Below are 18,611 nucleotides of genomic sequence, written 5' to 3' on the forward strand. Positions count from 1 at the left end.
GCATCTCCCGGGGGTTTGGAGGCCCCCAGGTGCTTGCCCTCTTGACAGGGTGGCACCCTGGCACTACTGGCACCACCCCAGTACCTTGGCATTGCCAGTCTGGTACCATGGCAGTGCCACCTGGGTGCCAGCCTGGCACTGCCATGGTGCCCAGGTGGCACTGCCAGGTTGCCAGGCTGGGATTGCCAAGCTGGCATATTTCCCATGGAGGGGATTGGGCCCCGGGGTGCCCTGCATGGAGCTGGTGGGGTGCAGGGAGGGCCCAAGGACCCACTTATGGGTGAGTTGGGGCTTTGAGGGTCGGCGAGCAGACCTCCTCAGTGCAGGAAATGAAGTTAAGTGCGGCCTCAGCAGGGTGTTCCCCGTTAAGGCCTGAATAGAACCAGAGTCCCAGTGGATAGCGTGGTGTTTCTGGGTGCTGCAAGCTTCTGGGAAATACCTGGCTAAATGCGCTGGTTACAGGACTCTTTTCCCATTTGGTTATATCCCATCCCTTATCCCTTGCTGATCCACATTCGCCACCATAATGGAAAACCTCCATTGGATCCTCCGGTCCCCACACGCAGATTTCCACATCTTAGCCTCACTTAAAATGGCGTCACTCTTCTGCGCCACTGTAACCTCTTTCAGTCAATATCCCAGGTGGCATCTTCTCCGCTTCACCCTGTGCAACTGCTCCCTTCCTCACTATGGTCTGCTATTGGGGAAGGTCATCGACCTTTCGCGAGCCTGCGGTATGGAATTCTCTTCTCCAACCCTCGTTCTAGCTACTTCACTCCACCTCCTTCAGGCACCATGACCGAGGAAGATTATGGCATCCATGGACTTCCATTGGATTGGTCGATTATGCTTGGCAAAGTGCCACCTTGGTTTCTGCAGTCTGGCTGACCAGGAAAACTCTCCCGCTCTCACCGCCCACCATCAGGCATATTGGAAGGATTTACGGGCTGATAATCGACATGATTGGCCACATGATGAACACAGACCTTTCATGGCCCCGGAACTACAGGTTCAGAGATAGGGACACCACCACAGCACCACAGATCTCCTCCACTCCTTCCCTACACCTTTAAATCCTCTTCAAAACATATCTATGCCTTTGCTCACTCTTCACATCTGTTCTATAAGTGCTAGTTCCCAGTCCGCTTCACCTATTGTGAAGGGCCTTGCAGCATTTTTAAATGCTAAAAGCACTTTCCAACGTTGACACTCCATTGAAACTTAATTTTTCCTTCAGGACTTATTTGTTCTCCATAAGATAGTTTATTAAACATGTTTATTAAATCTTTTGATGAAGATTAGTTCCTGGAAATAATTTTCAACCTGATACATGACAGAAAATCACACAAACCTCCAGTGGAGTAACATGGAGTTAAAAAAGGATCATTTTGTTAAACCATGAAGCTATATAAACTATACTTGCCTGCCTCGGTTAAATGCCACAAGTTTAAATGGGTGAACTTTAATTGTTTTTGGATCAGCTTACAAGCTGCAGTTAGTAACGGAAATTGAAGGACACACCAGGCAGCATTAGTCTATCTCCAAGAGTCACTTGTCCTGATTCCCTGTAACGCTTCAGTGTAAATGGTACAATGGCTCCCACGCAGACAGTAAAATAACAGTCTCTCAATTTTCTCCATTTAAGGGAATATATGTTGATGTCATTCAATTTTGAAGAGCCGCAGAGCTCTGGGACCAAGCCTCCATCCGCCCTTAGCCAGTGGCTCACCTACACATTCACCTTAAAGTCTACTTTAAAGATGGTGCATTTTCAGAACAAGCTAATTGCCACTAAGTAGTTCAGGCTTCTCATCAAAGTCTCTCCACCAAAGCCCAATGCAGGTTGCATGGATTTAGATGCCAATTATAATTTAAATTGTACGGCCTTACCTTCGCCACCCTCTAAATTTGTTATGTTGGAGCTCTTGACCATGAGCCGGGATTTAGTACTGTAGTTATCTATAACACCACATGTAGCAAATTAGCCATTTGACCTGTGATGATATGTACCGGTATCTGGTTAAAGTCCACTAACTGGGGAGATTGGCGAGATGAGGTACTCAAGGTAGTTATTTTAGTGAGAATAATTGCATGAAGTGAGCAGCAACTATAAAGGTGTTAAGAGAAGATCAGTGCCCACCTTTTGGCTGGTTTCTACAAACTAAATTAATTCAATAAAACATGTGATGGCGCCATCTTGTGGGGAGTTGTTGCAATCTCACAATGTTATTGTTTTGTGGTGTTAATTATGAACATTGCAATTTTATGCTGTTGTCCAAGTTTCTTTGTAAAAATATATATTTTTATTAAAATTTTCAACATTTTCACATTTTTACAAAAAATAAGCACAAGCCGAACACAACCCCTCCCCCCACCCCCTGGTGGCGACCAGATCCCCAAAATGTAAGATAAACAAACCCCATCTATGGTGGAACCCCTCATCTGCCTTTCTTGGAGAAAATTTCACCTTCTCCAGATACAGGAACTCCATTAGACCCCCCTGCCACACCTCCACCTCAACAGGACCTGCTTGCGAGCGATCAACTAGGTGAAGGCTAAAACATCTGTCCCCGTAATCTAAGTTTCTTAAACTACTGTATTTTCCTTTTTACAAATTATTGTTCAATAGCTAAAACAGCTGTTAATCCAAGAGGGAAAAAAGTTTTCTTTTTGTCCATTACTTTTGATATTTGAATCTTTTTTCAGCGTTTTTGATGTTTTGATCTTCCCCCCTCTTCCCCCCCCCTTTCCCCCCTTTCCCCCCCTTTTCCCCCCTTCCCCCCCTTTTCCCCCCTTTTCCCCCCTCTTCTTCCCCCTCTTCTTCCCCCCTCTTCCCCCCTAAGATTTGCAAACCTGATTCTGCTGTGTGACTTTAGAGATCACTTTGCATGGTCCTGGTAAATGTGCCACATTTGCCAATGGGGTATCCAAGTACTTTCCCTTAGAAACCATCAAAGGACTGGTAATTCGAGAGAGAGAAAGACACAGATCGGACAATATTCCTAGCCTCTTAATTAATTCTGCGCACCAAATCTATCAGGTCTTCCATTACCCTGTCACTCTACCTCCCCAGCTGTTAATACCAAGCGGTTTTTCACTTCGGAGTGCCGGCTTAAACTAATTATCTGAGTTAATTGACCAAATGACAGCGTACAGAGGCAGAAGGGGAGATTTTAGGAGCAATTACTTATAAACCTCAATTAAAAAATTTAACTCGAGACCACAAGGCATTAATCGCAACGTTTGACGCCGTTTTTGTGGGCACTGAGCAAACATGTGGTGGATGGAAGGATTATGTGGTCAAACTGCGCTCCCCCCTCCATTTGTAGGGGAATATGCAACATTAGTTCTCTTTGGTACTGACCACAAACCTCACGTGTCAACAAATTTAGCTGCATTCATTCTACCCTTGAATTACCCAGTGGTTATGTTACTGGGCCAACCATACAGTGGTCATGACATCAAATCAAATCAAAACACTGCGGATGGTGGAAATCGAAAATGAAAATATAAAAATACTGGGAAAATGCAGCATCTCTGAGGAAGAGTCATGCGGACTCGAAACGTGAACTCTGTTTCTCCCTCCACAGATGCTGCCAGGCCTGCTGAGCATTTCCAGCACTTTCACCTTTTCCAGCAAAACAAAAGCTAGGGGGACGGCCATTCCCCGGTTTGTTCCCCAGGGCAATACCTTGACCAATCAGAGTTGACCTGTCTGGTTTTAATTTGTAACACAAGCCTTGGTAGTTAACTCTTTCCTGCTGCATTCTCCATGGCAGCGCATCTGCCAATCAGAGCCTACTTGCCAACCAATCTCTTCTCAGGCAATTTAAATTGTTGTTCCCTTTACTGTTGGTTTATCGTGTGTGGCTGTCCAGATGAGTGCCAGATGAAAAGCTTTGACAGCATGTCTCTTTTCTCAGCTAAAATAACTTACCGTTCCGGAGAACAGATCCAAGATATACGCGTAAAAAGGAACCAAGCCATGGTGGTATGGATCGTACTTGAAACATTCAGAGGCTGAAAAGGAAATTAAAAACACATTTTGTTAATGTTGTGTCTGCTGATTTACTGTACAGTCCTCAGCAGCTTAATTGACTACGGTGTAAGTTAATGTGAGCTAGTGCAATAAGAATGCACCACTGAAAGTGTATTTAGCACCAACACTGAAATTGTACTGTAAAGCGAACACCAGGCTGCAGCCTGCCTGGGAGAAAAGTACTGTGAGACCCCAGGAAGTGTGAGGGTAGTTTCACATCCCAGGCCTTGACATGGGATGGGTGGTCTTCCGGAGCCCCTGGACACTCTGGGGAAATATACATATAAACCGATTAGGTTAAACATTAATCCAATGCAGATACTGCTATTCCATTTAAAATGTCAAGAGGCGTCCATGATATCTAGAACCAAACAGGTACAGATACCAAATAGACTAATGAACTGGCATTCATGCCAAATGCTGCAAATAATGTGCAAATAATAAGCACGGTAGCATTGTGGATAGCACAATCGCTTCACAGCTCCAGGGTCCCAGGTTCGATTCCAGCTTGGGTCACTGTCTGTGCGGAGTCTGCACATCCTCCCCGTGTGTGCGCAGGTTTCCTCCGGGTGCTCCGGTTTCCTCCCGCAGTCCAAAGATGTGCAGGTTAGGTGGATTGGCCATGATAAATTGCCCTTAGTGTCCAAAATTGCCCTTAGTGTTGGGTGGGGTTACTGGGTTATGGGGATAGGGTGGAGGTGTTGACTTTGGGTAGGGTGCTCTTTGCAAGAGCCGATGCAGACTCGATGGGCTGAATGGCCTCCTTCTGCACTGTAAATTCTATGATAATGGTTTAAATCCAGTGGCAAGGCTGTGTTGCCCAGCCTGTGGCGGTGACTGGTGCCTGTAGTGTATATATGCACTCCTCAGTTTGAGACTAGAATAGACACTGTAAATGGGGTATTCTCAGTCTGACACTAACAGTGAGAGTGTAAATGTGATATTCTCAGTCTGCCACTAACAGTGACAGTGTAAATGGGATATTCTCAGTCTGACACTAACAGTGACAGTGTAAATGGGATATTCTCAGCCTGACACTAACAGTGACAGTGTAAATGGGATATTCTCAGTCTGACACTAACAGTGACAGTGTAAATGGGATATTCTCAGTCTGACACTAACAGTGACAGTGTAAATGGGATATCTCAGTGACACTAACAGTGACAGTGTAAATGGGATATTCTCAGTCTGACACTAACAGTGACAGTGTAAATGGGATATTCTCAGTCTGACACTAACAGTGACAGTGTAAATGGGATATTCTCAGTCTGACACTAACAGTGACAGTGTAAATGGGATATTCTCAGTCTGACACTAACAGTGACAGTGTAAATGGGATATTCTCAGTCTGACACTAACAGTGACAGTGTAAATGGGATATTCTCAGTCTGAGGCTAACAGTGACAGTGTAAATGGGATATTCTCAGTCTGAGCACTAACAGTGACAGTGTAAATGGGATATTCTCAGTCTGAGGCCTAACAGTGACAGTGTAAATGGGATATTCTCAGTCTGACACTAACAGTGACAGTGTAAATGGGATATTCTCAGTTGACACTAACGAGTGACAGTGTAAATGGGATATTCTCAGTCTGACACTAAGCAGTGACAGTGTAAATGGGATATTCTCAGTCTGACACTAACAGTGACAGTGTAAATGGGATATTCTCAGTCTGACACTAACAGTGACAGTGTAAATGGGATATTCTCAGTCTGACACTAAGAGTGAAAGTGTAAATGGGATATTCTCAGTCTGAGACTAACAGTGACAGTGTAAATGGGATATTCTCAGTCTGACACTAACAGTGACAGTGTAAATGGGATATTCTCAGTCTGACACTAACAGTGACAGTGTAAATGGGATATTCTCAGTCTGACACTAACAGTGACAGTGTAAATGGGATATTCTCAGTCTGACACTAACAGTGACAGTGTAAATGGGATATTCTCAGTCTGACACTAACAGTGACAGTGTAAATGGGATATTCTCAGTGACACTAACAGTGACAGTGTAAATGGGATATTCTCAGTCTGACACTAACAGTGACAGTGTAAATGGGATATTCTCAGTCTGAGGCTAACAGTGACAGTGTAAATGGGATATTCTCAGTCTGACACTAACAGTGACAGTGTAAATGGGATATTCTCAGTCTGACACTAACAGTGACAGTGTAAATGGGATATTCTCAGTCTGAGGCTAACAGTGACAGTGTAAATGGGATATTCTCAGTCTGACACTAACAGTGACAGTGTAAATGGGATATTCTCAGTGACACTAACAGTGACAGTGTAAATGGGATATTCTCAGTCTGAGGCTAACAGTGACAGTGTAAATGGGATATTCTCAGTCTGACACTAACAGTGACAGTGTAAATGGGATATTCTCAGTCTGACACTAACAGTGACAGTGTAAATGGGATATTCTCAGTTTGACACTAACAGTGATAGTGTAAATGGGATATTCTCAGTCTGACACTAACAGTGACAGTGTAAATGGGATATTCTCAGTCTGACACTAACAGTGACAGTGTAAATGGGATATTCTCAGTTTGACACTAACAGTGACAGTGTAAATGGGATATTCTCAGTCTGACACTAACAGTGACAGTGTAAATGGGATATTCTCAGTTTAAGATCACTGCCTACAATGTAAATGAAGGCCCATGAAATAAAACTTTAGATATAGATGACTTACTATTTCCAATGGTTAAGCATAAAATCCTAGTGAGTAAATCATTGGTTTTTAGGGGTAAATGAGTTAGATTACAGAAATCTCTGACAAACACATCAAACCTTCGGTAAAACCTCTTTGTGGTGATCTCGAATTCCTAGTGCCAAACAGGGCAATTATTCACAGCGGCAATAGGACAGGTGCCACACAAAGTTTCCATGTTCAATTAAAAGAAAACAAATAGAGACTGCAGAGATATTTTTAAATTAGCACCTCGGGACCAGCTCAATTTGAAATAAAGTCAAAGGTAATCACAATGAAAGACCAGGAGGGATCTTTTATTACAGGAAGAGACTCTGAAAAATTCTTGGAAACAAGAATGGCCCGAACACAACAAATACTGCCCACCAACAGACAGTCAGTCAAAGCAATGGAAGAATGGGTAGCTGAATATGCTGAATGTTGGCTACCATACATGCACGCATCTCAGCTTCGATCGTTAAAAAGGTAGTTAACAGTGCTTATTACTAAAGAGCCAACTTATTTAACCTGTCAATTTAACTGGATAAACCAATTGAAATGAAATGAAATGAAAATGAAATGAAATGAAAATCGCTTATTGTCACAAGTAGGCTTCAAATGAAGTTACTGTGAAAAGCCCCTAGTCGCCACATTCCGGCGCCTGTTCGGGGAGGCTGTTACGGGAATTGAACCATGCTGCTGGCCTGCCTTGGTCTGCTTTAAAAGTCAGCTATTTAGCCCATTTAAAGAGGAACATGCACAAGGTGTATTAATCGTGATAGAAATTGGTGTGCTGGTTTTGTGTGACACAGTCTTGATATACTCACTGTTCTGCGGCTGCTCTGCGACTGTCTGATTGAGTTTCATTTTACTGATATAGATGGATGGGAGAAGCACAAAACCACCAACCAAAAGGAAGGCAAAAAGGTTCAGGAAGACCAAAAAGCGCAGGAAGGTGAAGTATGACTGGATGCCATTACCATATCGACCTAGTCCGCAACAGAGCACAAATCAGTGAATTGTACATAAAATAATAATAACAATCTTTATTGTCACAAGTAGGCTTACATTAACACTGCAATGAAATTACTGTGAAAAGTCCCTAGTCGCCACATTCCGTCTCCTGTTCGGGTACACTGAAGGAGAATTCAGAATGTCCAATTCACCTAACAAGCATGTCTTTCGGGACTTGTGGGAGGAAACCTTAGCGCTCGGAGGAAACCCCACGCAGACACAGGGAGAGCGTGCAGACTCTGCACAGACAGTGACCCAAGCTGGGAATCGAACCCGAGTCCCTGGCGCTGTGGAACAACAGTGATAACCACTGTGCTACCGTGCCGCCCATAAAAAGGGTTCCATCGAGCCGGAATTGAACCAGCGACCTAAGGATGTAAGCTTTAATCATCTACAGTCCTTCGCTCTACCAGTTGAGCTATCAAAGGATAGGCCTTTGTGTGTTGCATACGTGACCTCACTTATTATTTCACTCAAGGAAACGCTCCAATATGACAAAGTATTTTCCATTACTTTCCCAGTGCAGAAATCCTGATGGAGACACATATCCATCCATCTATTCATGATTTGCAAGTGAGCCATGCTAAACAGCGTTACTCTATTGAATACTAAAGTGAGTAGAAAGTCCACACTTTTGGAAATTTGATATAATGGCAGGATTTCCAAATTGTGGCTCATATGGCCTGCAAGTTCTACCAGTCTAGCCCATAATGCACTGCCCCATTTGCCTTTCCATTGCCTGCTGGTTGGTTGGTACCTCTTCAAATTAATTTGCTCTGTAGGTTTGCACAAGGCTATCGGTGGATAACCCCAATATCTGTTGGTATCCACAGCTTAAAGTCATACAAATTATTGTTGATATTCTGTGAGAAAATATCATACATAGCCCCGGCACCTACAAAGTCAAAAATCATAGCTACTCCAGGACTTTATAATAAAACGGCAAACATGATTGCAAAGTACATGCTAATAATTCAAGACCAACCAGCAGATACGATTGTCCTAAGAAAGAGGTTATTAGATGCTGCATTTACGTTGGAGGAAATCGGTGTAAGTTATCATTGAAGTTTGGAAAATGCTGACATTAGGGACAACAAGGTAACATTCCTGTGTGAGTTTGTTAGATTACAAAAAACATGGAGCCCCAAGATCTGAGGGCTTACACCTGGGGCAGAAGTGCCCACCTGGGATATTTGCTATTGACCCCAATGTTTGACAGGCACACAGGCCACTGGAGAACATAGAACATAGAACATAGAACAGTACAGCACAGAACAGGCCCTTCGGCCCTCGATGTTGTGCCGAACAAAGATCACCCTACTCAAACCCACGTATCCACCCTATACCCAAGCATCTAAGATTCCCACCCATTGGAGAGTTGGAAAAGTGGTCTGTTGGTCAATTTACCCACCTCATCCTGACCCCCAGAAATATCTTTCAGGGTTCTTTGCGAGTGGGATGCGCTTAACCTGTTTCTTACAGCAAAAACAGTCCAGTTCTTCTTCAGTTCATCCGGGTGTGGTCACGCTTAATAGGTTCACAGAATCATACGCCTGGCCTCACTGGGCATTTCTCTGCTGATCCTACACCAGGTTTTCTCTGAGGACCAGGAATGTAGACACTTCTAGAACAAAGACAATGCTGGGGTGCCTCTGTCCCAACCTTGACTTCTACATTGATGTCTGTATTTGGGTAGGTGGGAAGCTCTGCTCCCAACAGGTTATCCCCGATGGATTTATCTGGGTCTCAGTTGAGCCCACCGACCTTCTGCCATTCTCTTGCCTCAGTGACAGTGGGAGTGCGTCTGCGAGGCTGCAGGATTTCAATTCCTGCTGAACATTTTGGGAGCACGAACAATGGATAGTGTTTCCTTACTATCTTCAAAATTGACCATGGATTTGGGGTGAATGCCATCACAGCTTCTTAGTAAATGTAAAGCTTTAAAATGCTGCCTAGGTACGGTCAATGTTCTCTGTATAAACAATCTGAACCTTTCCATGAGACTATTGTTTAGTAATCAACATCAGTAAAAAAAATCTGGCTGTTATCACTTTGCTGTTTTTGGGATCTTGCTGTGCTCAAATTGGTTGGTGTTGTTCCCTACATTACAACAGTTACTATGCTTTGAAAAGTGCTTCCCTGGCTGGGTGATGCTTTGGGATATTCCGAGGTTGTGCTACATAAATGAATGTCCCCTCCTTCACCCACACTTTTACTTTTTATCCATTCATCGCTGGTGGTATTTATTATTTCCTGCAAACGCTTAATAAAGTGTTGTAACAACTCCTAATTACTAATATTTAATGGATAGATCAGCTGAACTGCTTGATGAGCGATCACTTCCAGGTATCTGTTCTTCTGTACTATTGTCCCCAGCTTTGTCTTTCTTTCTTCAACTTATTACATGAGAAACTTTAAAAACAATCCTACCGTCTATCAAATTCATTCAGGTACCTACACTGAGCTGTAGTGATGTTTACTTTGACTAAAATATATCTCCATCTCCTCCCGGTGGGAAAATCTTCAGAAAGCTGATTTCTCCTTTGCACTTAACGCTTTGATGCTTCCCGTGCTATCAACAACATCCCACACTGAAGAAGTCACTCGTACCTTCTATTTCACCCAGAGAGCCCTTCCACAGTTCTAGCCAGGATATGGCATGTGATGCTTCCTCCTTGAGCTTCTTCAGTAATTTCTGCTGGCTTTGCTTCCAGGTCTCCCAGCTGCTGAGAGATCCACTGTTGTACTTCCTTTTATCGCTGTGGAAAAGTTAAACGTAAATTGCAAATGGACAAAGAAATGGGTCACTTCCTTTACTGATCCACTTTGAGGGCGTATGGACAAAATGATTCTTTGGATCAGCATGCCAGATATATTTTATAGATTAATTAGTATAGATTATAATGAACATAGAGTCCAGACAGTGCAGAAGGAGACCATCTGGCCCATTGAACCTGCACCGACCCTCCGATAGAGAACCCTACCTAGGCCCACACCCCCACTCTATTCTGCACTGGACTGTGGGAGGAAACAAGAGTACCCGGAAGAAACCCACACAGTCACCCAAGGTCGGAATTGAACCCGGCTCCCATCCTCTGATGCGATCTGCAAACTTTGAATGGTCCTGACTGTGTTACAGTGACAGTTTATTCAGAAAGCGTTAGTAGATTTAAAATCAATTTCAGCTTTTGGGTAACTTTGACACTGACCCACAGCAACCCCCCACATACACAACAAACCTGCCCCAGTCCCTCACAGGCCAATGGACTCCCCCGCCCCCTGGCCCGGTGTGGTGGATGTAATATATGTGTATATATGATAATTCACACTGTCTTTGTAAAGCGCTGTGGCGCTATCCTACCACTAGGGGGAGTAGCTCTGAGAGCACTCAGGAACTTGTACTGGGCTCCACCCTTGGCTCCGCCCACATCTCCTCCCCCTAGTGCCGCTGTATAAATACCCTTGTCCAGAGTCAGCCTGAGTTCACTATGAGTTCATCAACGGGTAACAGGCTGGCTCTGAAGTAAGTCGATTAAAGCCTAGATTCATATCGGAAACACGTGTCTGGTGAATTGATGGTTCCATCACCCGGCAATACCCCAAACTCCCTAGGTACCCCCAATTCCCCCCCAATGGACCGCCTACCCAACCCGAATTCCCAACCACCCTACCGATTGCCATCTCCACCACCCCGACTTCCACCCGTTGATCACCCAGGTAACATGTTGCCATATCCGGTGTATGGCTGACTCCGTTCCCCTCCTTATTTTTAAATGGTGTCCCCTCTCTCTAGATTCCACCACTAGGAGAAACATCCTTACGGTACCTTCCATTGTCCGATTTATCATCTTAAAGTCCCCTTAACCACAAAGATAGTTGACTTATCTCTTTTCAACCCAACTCCCCCACCAAGAGAATAGTCATTCATTAGAGAATGGGAAAATGTGCAAGTTACCTCGCGCTGTAACCCGGATACCTGCAGGAACCATTTCATGAACAGCAACATTACTGACTGAGAAATGTATGCATGCATATCAATCACTTGACCATGGCATGGGCACACACTTAACTGGAACTGCCATATAAATACTGCATACTTATGAACATACCATTTAGGAGCAGGCATCGGCCTTTGGCCCCTCAAGCCTGCTCCATCATTCAATAAGATCATGGTTGATCTGATTGTGACCCAATTCTACATTCGGCCTCCCCCTGATATCCTTAGATTCTTGACTAACAAGAGAATCAATATACCTCTGCCTTAAAAATATTCAATGGCCCTCCACCCCTCTCTGGGGAAGAAAATTTCAAGGACTTGAGACCTTCCGAGAGAAGAAATTTATCCTTATCTATTCTTAAATGGGAGACTCCTTATTTTTAAATGGTGTCCCCTCTTTCTAGATTCCCCCACAAGGAGAAACATCCTTACGGTCCCTGTTAAGTCCGCTGAGCTCTGGTGTGTGTGACGTGTGGCCCTGCACACCACCACCCCCTCTGCCCCCACGGTTCTCCCACGCCAACCCGCCCCCAGTCATACAACAGGGCCATGGGATGCAGTGTCTGGGCCGCGTGCAGGGTCCACCAGGTGGAGGGTCTTGATGTGGCCATGAGTCAGACATTGTCAAACGATGTATGGCTTGGAGCCCATCACACGGCGGGCTGTCATCATCTTCCATGCCTTGTACCAGACCCGCTTACACCATCAACTGTGTGTCCCCATCCTATTGTGCCGCAGGTGAATGTGTCATGGAGGGGTGGTATGCATGCGGGTGATGTGGTGGTAGGGGAGCTGAGGGTGATGTGGGGGTGGGGGAGGTGAGGGTGATGTGGGGTTGGGGGAGGTGAGGGTGGTCCGTGGTGGGGGACGTGCCGAACTCTGCTGTCTGTGCCCGTCACTACTCACCCCCACCGTGGTCGCTGAAACGTGCAGCTACCAGCGACACCCATGCCTGCTGGCCCAGCCGGCGGCGCTGGGCAGCCTCCTGTTGCCATCCATCCCCCCATGGCCCGTGCATCTGCTTCCCCCTCGCCTGGAGAAGAGTTCCCCTCATACTGACCGTCCTCCTCCTCCAGCACATCGCCCCTCTGCTGGGCTGTGTTGTGCAGGACGCAGCAGACCACGACAATGCGGCCGACCCTCTCCGACAAGTACTGGAGGGTCCCCCCAGAGCGGTCCAGGCACCTGAAGTGCATCTTCAGCAGCCCAAAGCACCTCTTGACCACAGCCTTGGGCGCTGCATGGGCATCATTGTAGTGGCGCTCTGCGTCGGTCTGTGGCCTCCGTATAGGTGTCATCAGCCACAACCGCAACGGATAACCTCTGTCGCCAAGCAACCAGCCCTGCAACCGGGGGGGGGGGGGGGGGGGGGGGGGGTTGTACCTCGAACATGTCGGGGATGAATGATTGGGCCAATATAAAAGAGTCATGCACACTGCCAGAGTACCTGGCGCAGACTTGCAGGATCATCATCCTGTGGTCACAGACCGCCTGCACGTTCATGGAGTACGTGTCCTCCCTGTTCAAGCACGTGGCCCTTTCCTCCGAGGTGGCCCGCAGGGCGATGTGCACTCCATCCATCGCCCCCTGCACCATGGGAATCCGGGCAACAGCGGCGAAACGCACTGCGCGGGCGTCCTGGTGGGCGCGGTACACAGGGAACTGTATGTACCAGTTGTACAGGGCGTCGGTGACGGCCCGGATGCACCTGTGCACCGATGGCTGGGAAATGCCAGACAGGTCTCCACTTGGCGACTGGAAAGACCCCGTCGCGGAGAAGTTGAGGGCGATCGTCACCTTGACGGCCACCGGGAGGGCATGTCCACCCCCGGTACCACATGGTGCCAGGTGTGCCATCGGGTGGCAGATGTGGGCGACGGTCTCCTGGATCATCCGGAGTCTCCTCCTGCACGCCTTGTCCGGGAGGTCCGCGAAGAACATGCCGGGCCGGTACACACGTTGTCGCATCGACACCTCCATGGCCGTAGCACACCCTCCTCTTTCTCCTCCACCTCGTTATCCTCGTGCTGTGGCTTCCGCACGGCGTGGTGCTCCTCCTGCGCCTCTCGCATGTGCGGCACTGCTGCCTGGGTGCCTTGCATGTGCCCCACTGCAGCCTGCTGCTCTACAACTGGCTCCGCCACCTCCCTGTGCTCCAGTTCCCACTAGGCCTCAAGCAGAGCAGCAGCCCCGCCACGGCAGCCAACAATGCTGGGAAATGGCTAAACATTGTACGATCTGTAGGAGGTGGGAGTAGACAGGGTTTCAGCATTGGTATACCCCGCTCCACAACCAGGTGCCACAGGCTACATGACCGGCTGGGTTGCCAGCACGCACCCCACCCCTGATCCCTCGGTGCCCTGACACCTGCCGGACGTCCCCCTTTCCAGGGCCACCTTCTGGTGCCATTGCCCTCTCCGGGGGGCTGCTGCCCTGGACCTACCCGTTGGTGGGTGCCACCAGTTTGGTGGGGGGGGGGGTCTGGCACACGTCAGGACGGCCGGGCCACCTGCACCACGACAGCGAACCGGTTGGGTGGACAGCCGTGTGTCCGCCGTCATGGCGTCTGCCCGTTGGATCCACCCTGCCATGGTGGGCTGTGGCCACCTGCAGCCTTTGTCGACCCCACCGCTCCTTCACCACCCCCACCCCCGGCAGCCACCCCACACCGCCAGCAGACACGGCTGTGCCGCTCCCCCTCCCGGGCTCCCCACCCCCAATGCCGTCAACCACACCCACCCCTCCCCTGGGGCCTCCCCACGCCGTTGTCCACCTCCTCCCGCAACGTCAGCCAGCACGACTGGTTGCCGCTGTTTTATAGCATGTTAGAACGGCGCCGGCATGACATCGGCCCATCCGGCCCGAAGAATCCCTGCTCCATCGGAGAATCGCCACTACAGCTGTTTTCCGCCATTCTCCGTGCGGCCGAGTGCCCGTTTTCGCACGCATCGGAGAATGGCGTCGCAGCGGTGTTGCACGATTCGCACAGTGCCACGGCGATTCTCCAACCCGGCGGAAGGTCGGAGAATCCCGCCCCTCGTGTCCTCTTCACAACTTAACTTCCTATCTGTCTTTGTATCATCAGTAAATTTAACGACCGTACATTCAGTCAAGTCACACTGTGGCTACAAGGGTAGGTCAGAGTCTAGGAATTCTAGGAGAGGAACTCACTACTGAATTCCCAAAGCTAGACGTACGGCAGCACCACTACCTGTGAGTTCCCCTCCAAGCCACACACCATCCTGACTGAACTATATCGCCATTCCATCACGTCATTGGGTCAAAGACCTGAAATTCCTATCCTGACAGCACTACAGATGTATCTACACCACATGGACTGCAGAAGCTCAGAAAGACGGCTCACCACCACCATCCCAATTTGGGATGGACAACGAATGCTGGATTTGCCACCACTCCTCCCGTCCCAATTACGTGGTGGTTCCATGGGATGGCATCCTGAGAATCCTTCAATATGTGAGCTTGTGTTGTCACCCAGATGACACCGTACAAGAACTGTCATCCCAAGTTGGGGAAACAGGAACACATCAGTGGGAGGGCATTCAAGTAGGGAAAGAAAAAGAAGGAACACACTGGAAGGAGATGGATAAAGGTTAGAGAGCAGGGATCATGGATGTTTCGAACAAAGGAACACTCTGCAGCAAAGGCATCCAAATGAGCAGGTACCTTATAACAGTAGTAGGTGAAGTGAGAACTTTGGAATAATCCTCGAACTTTTAAAACCATATTCAGCTAGGGCAGCATGTGGCGCAGTGGTTAGCACTGGGACTGCGGCGCTGAGGACCCGGGTTCGAATCCCGGCCCTGGGTCACTGTCCGTGTGGAGTTTGCACATTCTCCCCATGTCTGCGTGGGTTTCACCCCCACAACCCAAAGATGTGCAGGTTAGGTGGATTGGCCACGCTAAATTGCCACTTAATTGGAAAAAAATAATTGGCTACTCTAAATTTATATAAAAAAAAATAAAAAAAACCATATTCAGCTAATTCTTATCAATAAATGTTGTGGAAATAGCATCCAAATTTAAATAGGTTCTATATAAAACAACAAGACAGCTGCTTATATTTCACCAAACTTATTAATTATCAATGGTCCTGTCGTGCACTGGATAGCATCCCTGCCTCTGATCCAGGAGCTCCGGCTTCGAGTCCCACTCCAGGACTTGATGGCCAAGGAAGGTGCATTCATTATGTGGCCAAACAGGTTGAGTATCAACCTGTAAACTTTCCAACACGCCAATGGCAGGCAGTGAGAGTGGGAGACACTCCTGGTCAGCCAGGCTTGATGTGGAGTGACGCCCCTCAAGCTATAAGCCTCTTGCTGACAGGCTAACGACTTGTTCCAGTAGGAACCTTGCTATGGGAACAGGTGAAAGTCTAGGTACCTGGTGCGGGAAGGGAAACAACTCAATATCAATACAAGACATTACTGTAATGGGACAGAACTGACCTCATTTCTCTTTTCTCTGTCAGGCTAACAGGAAGCTCTCGAAGAGATTGTTTGCGATCTTCAAATAGCAGCTGCTCTTCTGATATGAATTGTAAATTTGAAATCTCATTTCCTGAGTCCTGAATTGAAAAACGCTGTTCATTTTTGGAAGACAGGCATTTTGTTCGTCTTCTCACTGTCTTGTAACTTGGCAGTTCCTGGAAGATGCCGGTTTGATGATAGGGTTGCAGAGAAACATTTGACAATGAGTCGCGATCTGTCAGGAAAGAGCAAATACCCGTTGGTCCAGTGACTCTCCAGATAAATCCTTAAACTGGTCTGTTTATACATTATTAATAGTCCATATGTTGAGAGTCACAGCTTTATAGGAAAGAGACCACTAAGTGGCACCCACTTTTTTTAAAAATCCATTCTTGGTGCATATTCTATTCAGCGACAATTTGCATTTATCAATCGCATATCCTGAGTCAGCTCACAAGAGCAAAATATGGCACCCATCCACATCAGGACAAGTAAAGCTTGGTCAAAGAGTTGAGTTCTAAGGTGCAATTTATAGTACGATTGAGAAGCAAAGAGACAGAGGTCCGGATTTCCGCCATACGGGAGAGGTGCTCCATCGTGGCCAACATCTCATAAATGGCCAAAAGTACAAAATCCTGCCCCTGAACCTGCCATTTCCCACCTTCGCTGGGGCCAGGCTTGGATCAGGCCAGGGTTTGTACGTGCGCAATTCGTGGGGGCAGCTGGTCATTTAAATCATCTGCTGCCTCCACTGAAGTGGAATTGTGTGGAATCCAGGGTGTGCAGATTAGAACAGGTACGAGACGGTCGAAACTTGGTGAATTCATTTGGATAGCCAGGTATTCCTTTGGAAAACTGAGGTACCCCTTTTCACAGCATCACAGGACACCTTTGGGAGAGGTACGGCACCCTTTGGGATTGTTAAAAGTGATAATTAAGGGTTATGGGGAGAGAGCGGGTAAATGGAGTTGAAATCAACCATGATTGAATGGTGGAGTGGACTCGATGGGCCGAATGGCCTTACTTCCACTCCTATGTCTTATGGTCTTATGGTCTTATAATGCACTTTTTGCACACAAATTTATTGGAACTGTCAAGCTGTAAAAGAGCTGCCCAGCTGCCAATAAACTGTCTAACTGTCAAGGGACTGTTAATTCTCCATGTGTCAAAGAACTGTCCGATGATAAGGAACTGTAAAAGAGACATCCAGCTGCCAAAACTGTCCAGGAAATGGACAGCTTTCAAGAAGCTGTCTAAGATCAGTGGCATGGAGGGGGATAAAGACAAAGGTTGGTGAGTGTGGCCATGGATTGGCATGAGTTGTCATTCAGTTGGCCTACATTTATGGGGACAATGAGGTGAGTAGATGGGCATGGGCTGGCATAAGCTTATTGGGGGTATGGGGATTGGATACAGGAGCATGCATTAGCATAGGGTGACATGGAGGGGGTATAGAGAGTGTGTGTGGTGGGGGGTGAGGGCTGGAGGGATGTGTTTTGTTTTATTTATTTAAACACCATGCCGGAGCACACTGGCAGACCTTGTGCCCAGTCTGCGTTTGTTCTGCGATTGACCACGATTGAAAATACCACCTGCAGAGGTCGTTTTTAAACATAAGAACATAGGAATTAGGAGCAGAAGGAGGCAATTCAGCCCTTCGAGCCTGCTCCACCATTCAATCAGATCATGGCTGATATCTTCCGGGTCTCAAATCACCTCCTTGCCTGTTCCGCATATACCTTTAACTATTTTTTTAAAAATCAGAAATATATCCTATCTCCTTCTTGAAACTATTTAATGATTCAGATTCCACCGCACTATGGGGCAACGAGTTCCACAAATTGACCACCCACTGCGAGAAGTAGTTCCCCCTCATCTCAGTTTTAAATCAACGGCCTCTCAAACTATATCTGTGACCTCTCGTTGGAAATTGCCCCACAAGGGGGAACATTTGGTCTACGCTTACTTTGTCAATTCCTGTTAGTATCTTATGTGCCTCGATCAGATTCCCTCTCATTCCCCAAACTGTCCAATCTCTCCTCATATGTCATCCCTTTAATTCCCGGAATCAATCTGGTGAATCTCCTCTGAACTGTCTCCAATGCCATCACAACCTTCCTCAAATAAGGAGATCAAAACTGAACACAATACTCCAGATGTGGTCTCACCAACAACATTTCTCTACTTTTATACTCCAGTCCTATTGCAATAAATTCTAAAATCCCATTTGCATTTTTTATTAGATGCTGTACCTGCATACCGACTTTCTGAGATTCATGAACAAGGCACCCAGATCCCTCTGCCCAGACCCATTTTGAACTGCTTTCCATTTCGATAATAATTTGCCTTTCTATTTTTTCAGCCAAAATGGATAACATCGCACT

General features: G+C 46.9%; 1 protein-coding gene and 1 non-coding gene across 7 annotated transcripts in view; both read right to left on the reverse strand.

Moving 5' to 3' along the window:
- Positions 1-18,611, reverse strand: part of LOC119953610 (transmembrane channel-like protein 7) — a 60,734-nt gene that overhangs the window by 22,107 nt on the left and 20,016 nt on the right. For all 6 annotated transcript variants that reach the window (XR_005458059.1, XR_005458058.1, XM_038778034.1 and 3 more), the window contains exons 2-5: positions 16,207-16,462; positions 10,354-10,502; positions 7,557-7,718; positions 3,938-4,020 (exon numbers count right to left, since the gene is read on the reverse strand). Coding sequence is in view for 4 of the 6 variants with exons in the window: in XM_038778034.1 (XP_038633962.1) it covers positions 3,938-4,020; positions 7,557-7,718; positions 10,354-10,502; positions 16,207-16,462 (650 nt within the window). In the remaining 2 variants the exon portion in view is untranslated. The remainder of the gene's footprint in view (positions 1-3,937; positions 4,021-7,556; positions 7,719-10,353; positions 10,503-16,206; positions 16,463-18,611) is intronic.
- Positions 8,084-8,171, reverse strand: trnay-gua. The gene is given in 2 exon segments: positions 8,084-8,119; positions 8,135-8,171. It is a non-coding gene; the product is annotated as a tRNA-Tyr (tRNA).

Source organism: Scyliorhinus canicula, chromosome 18, assembly GCF_902713615.1.
Source record: "Scyliorhinus canicula chromosome 18, sScyCan1.1, whole genome shotgun sequence".
NCBI classification, from domain to species: domain Eukaryota; kingdom Metazoa; phylum Chordata; class Chondrichthyes; order Carcharhiniformes; family Scyliorhinidae; genus Scyliorhinus; species Scyliorhinus canicula.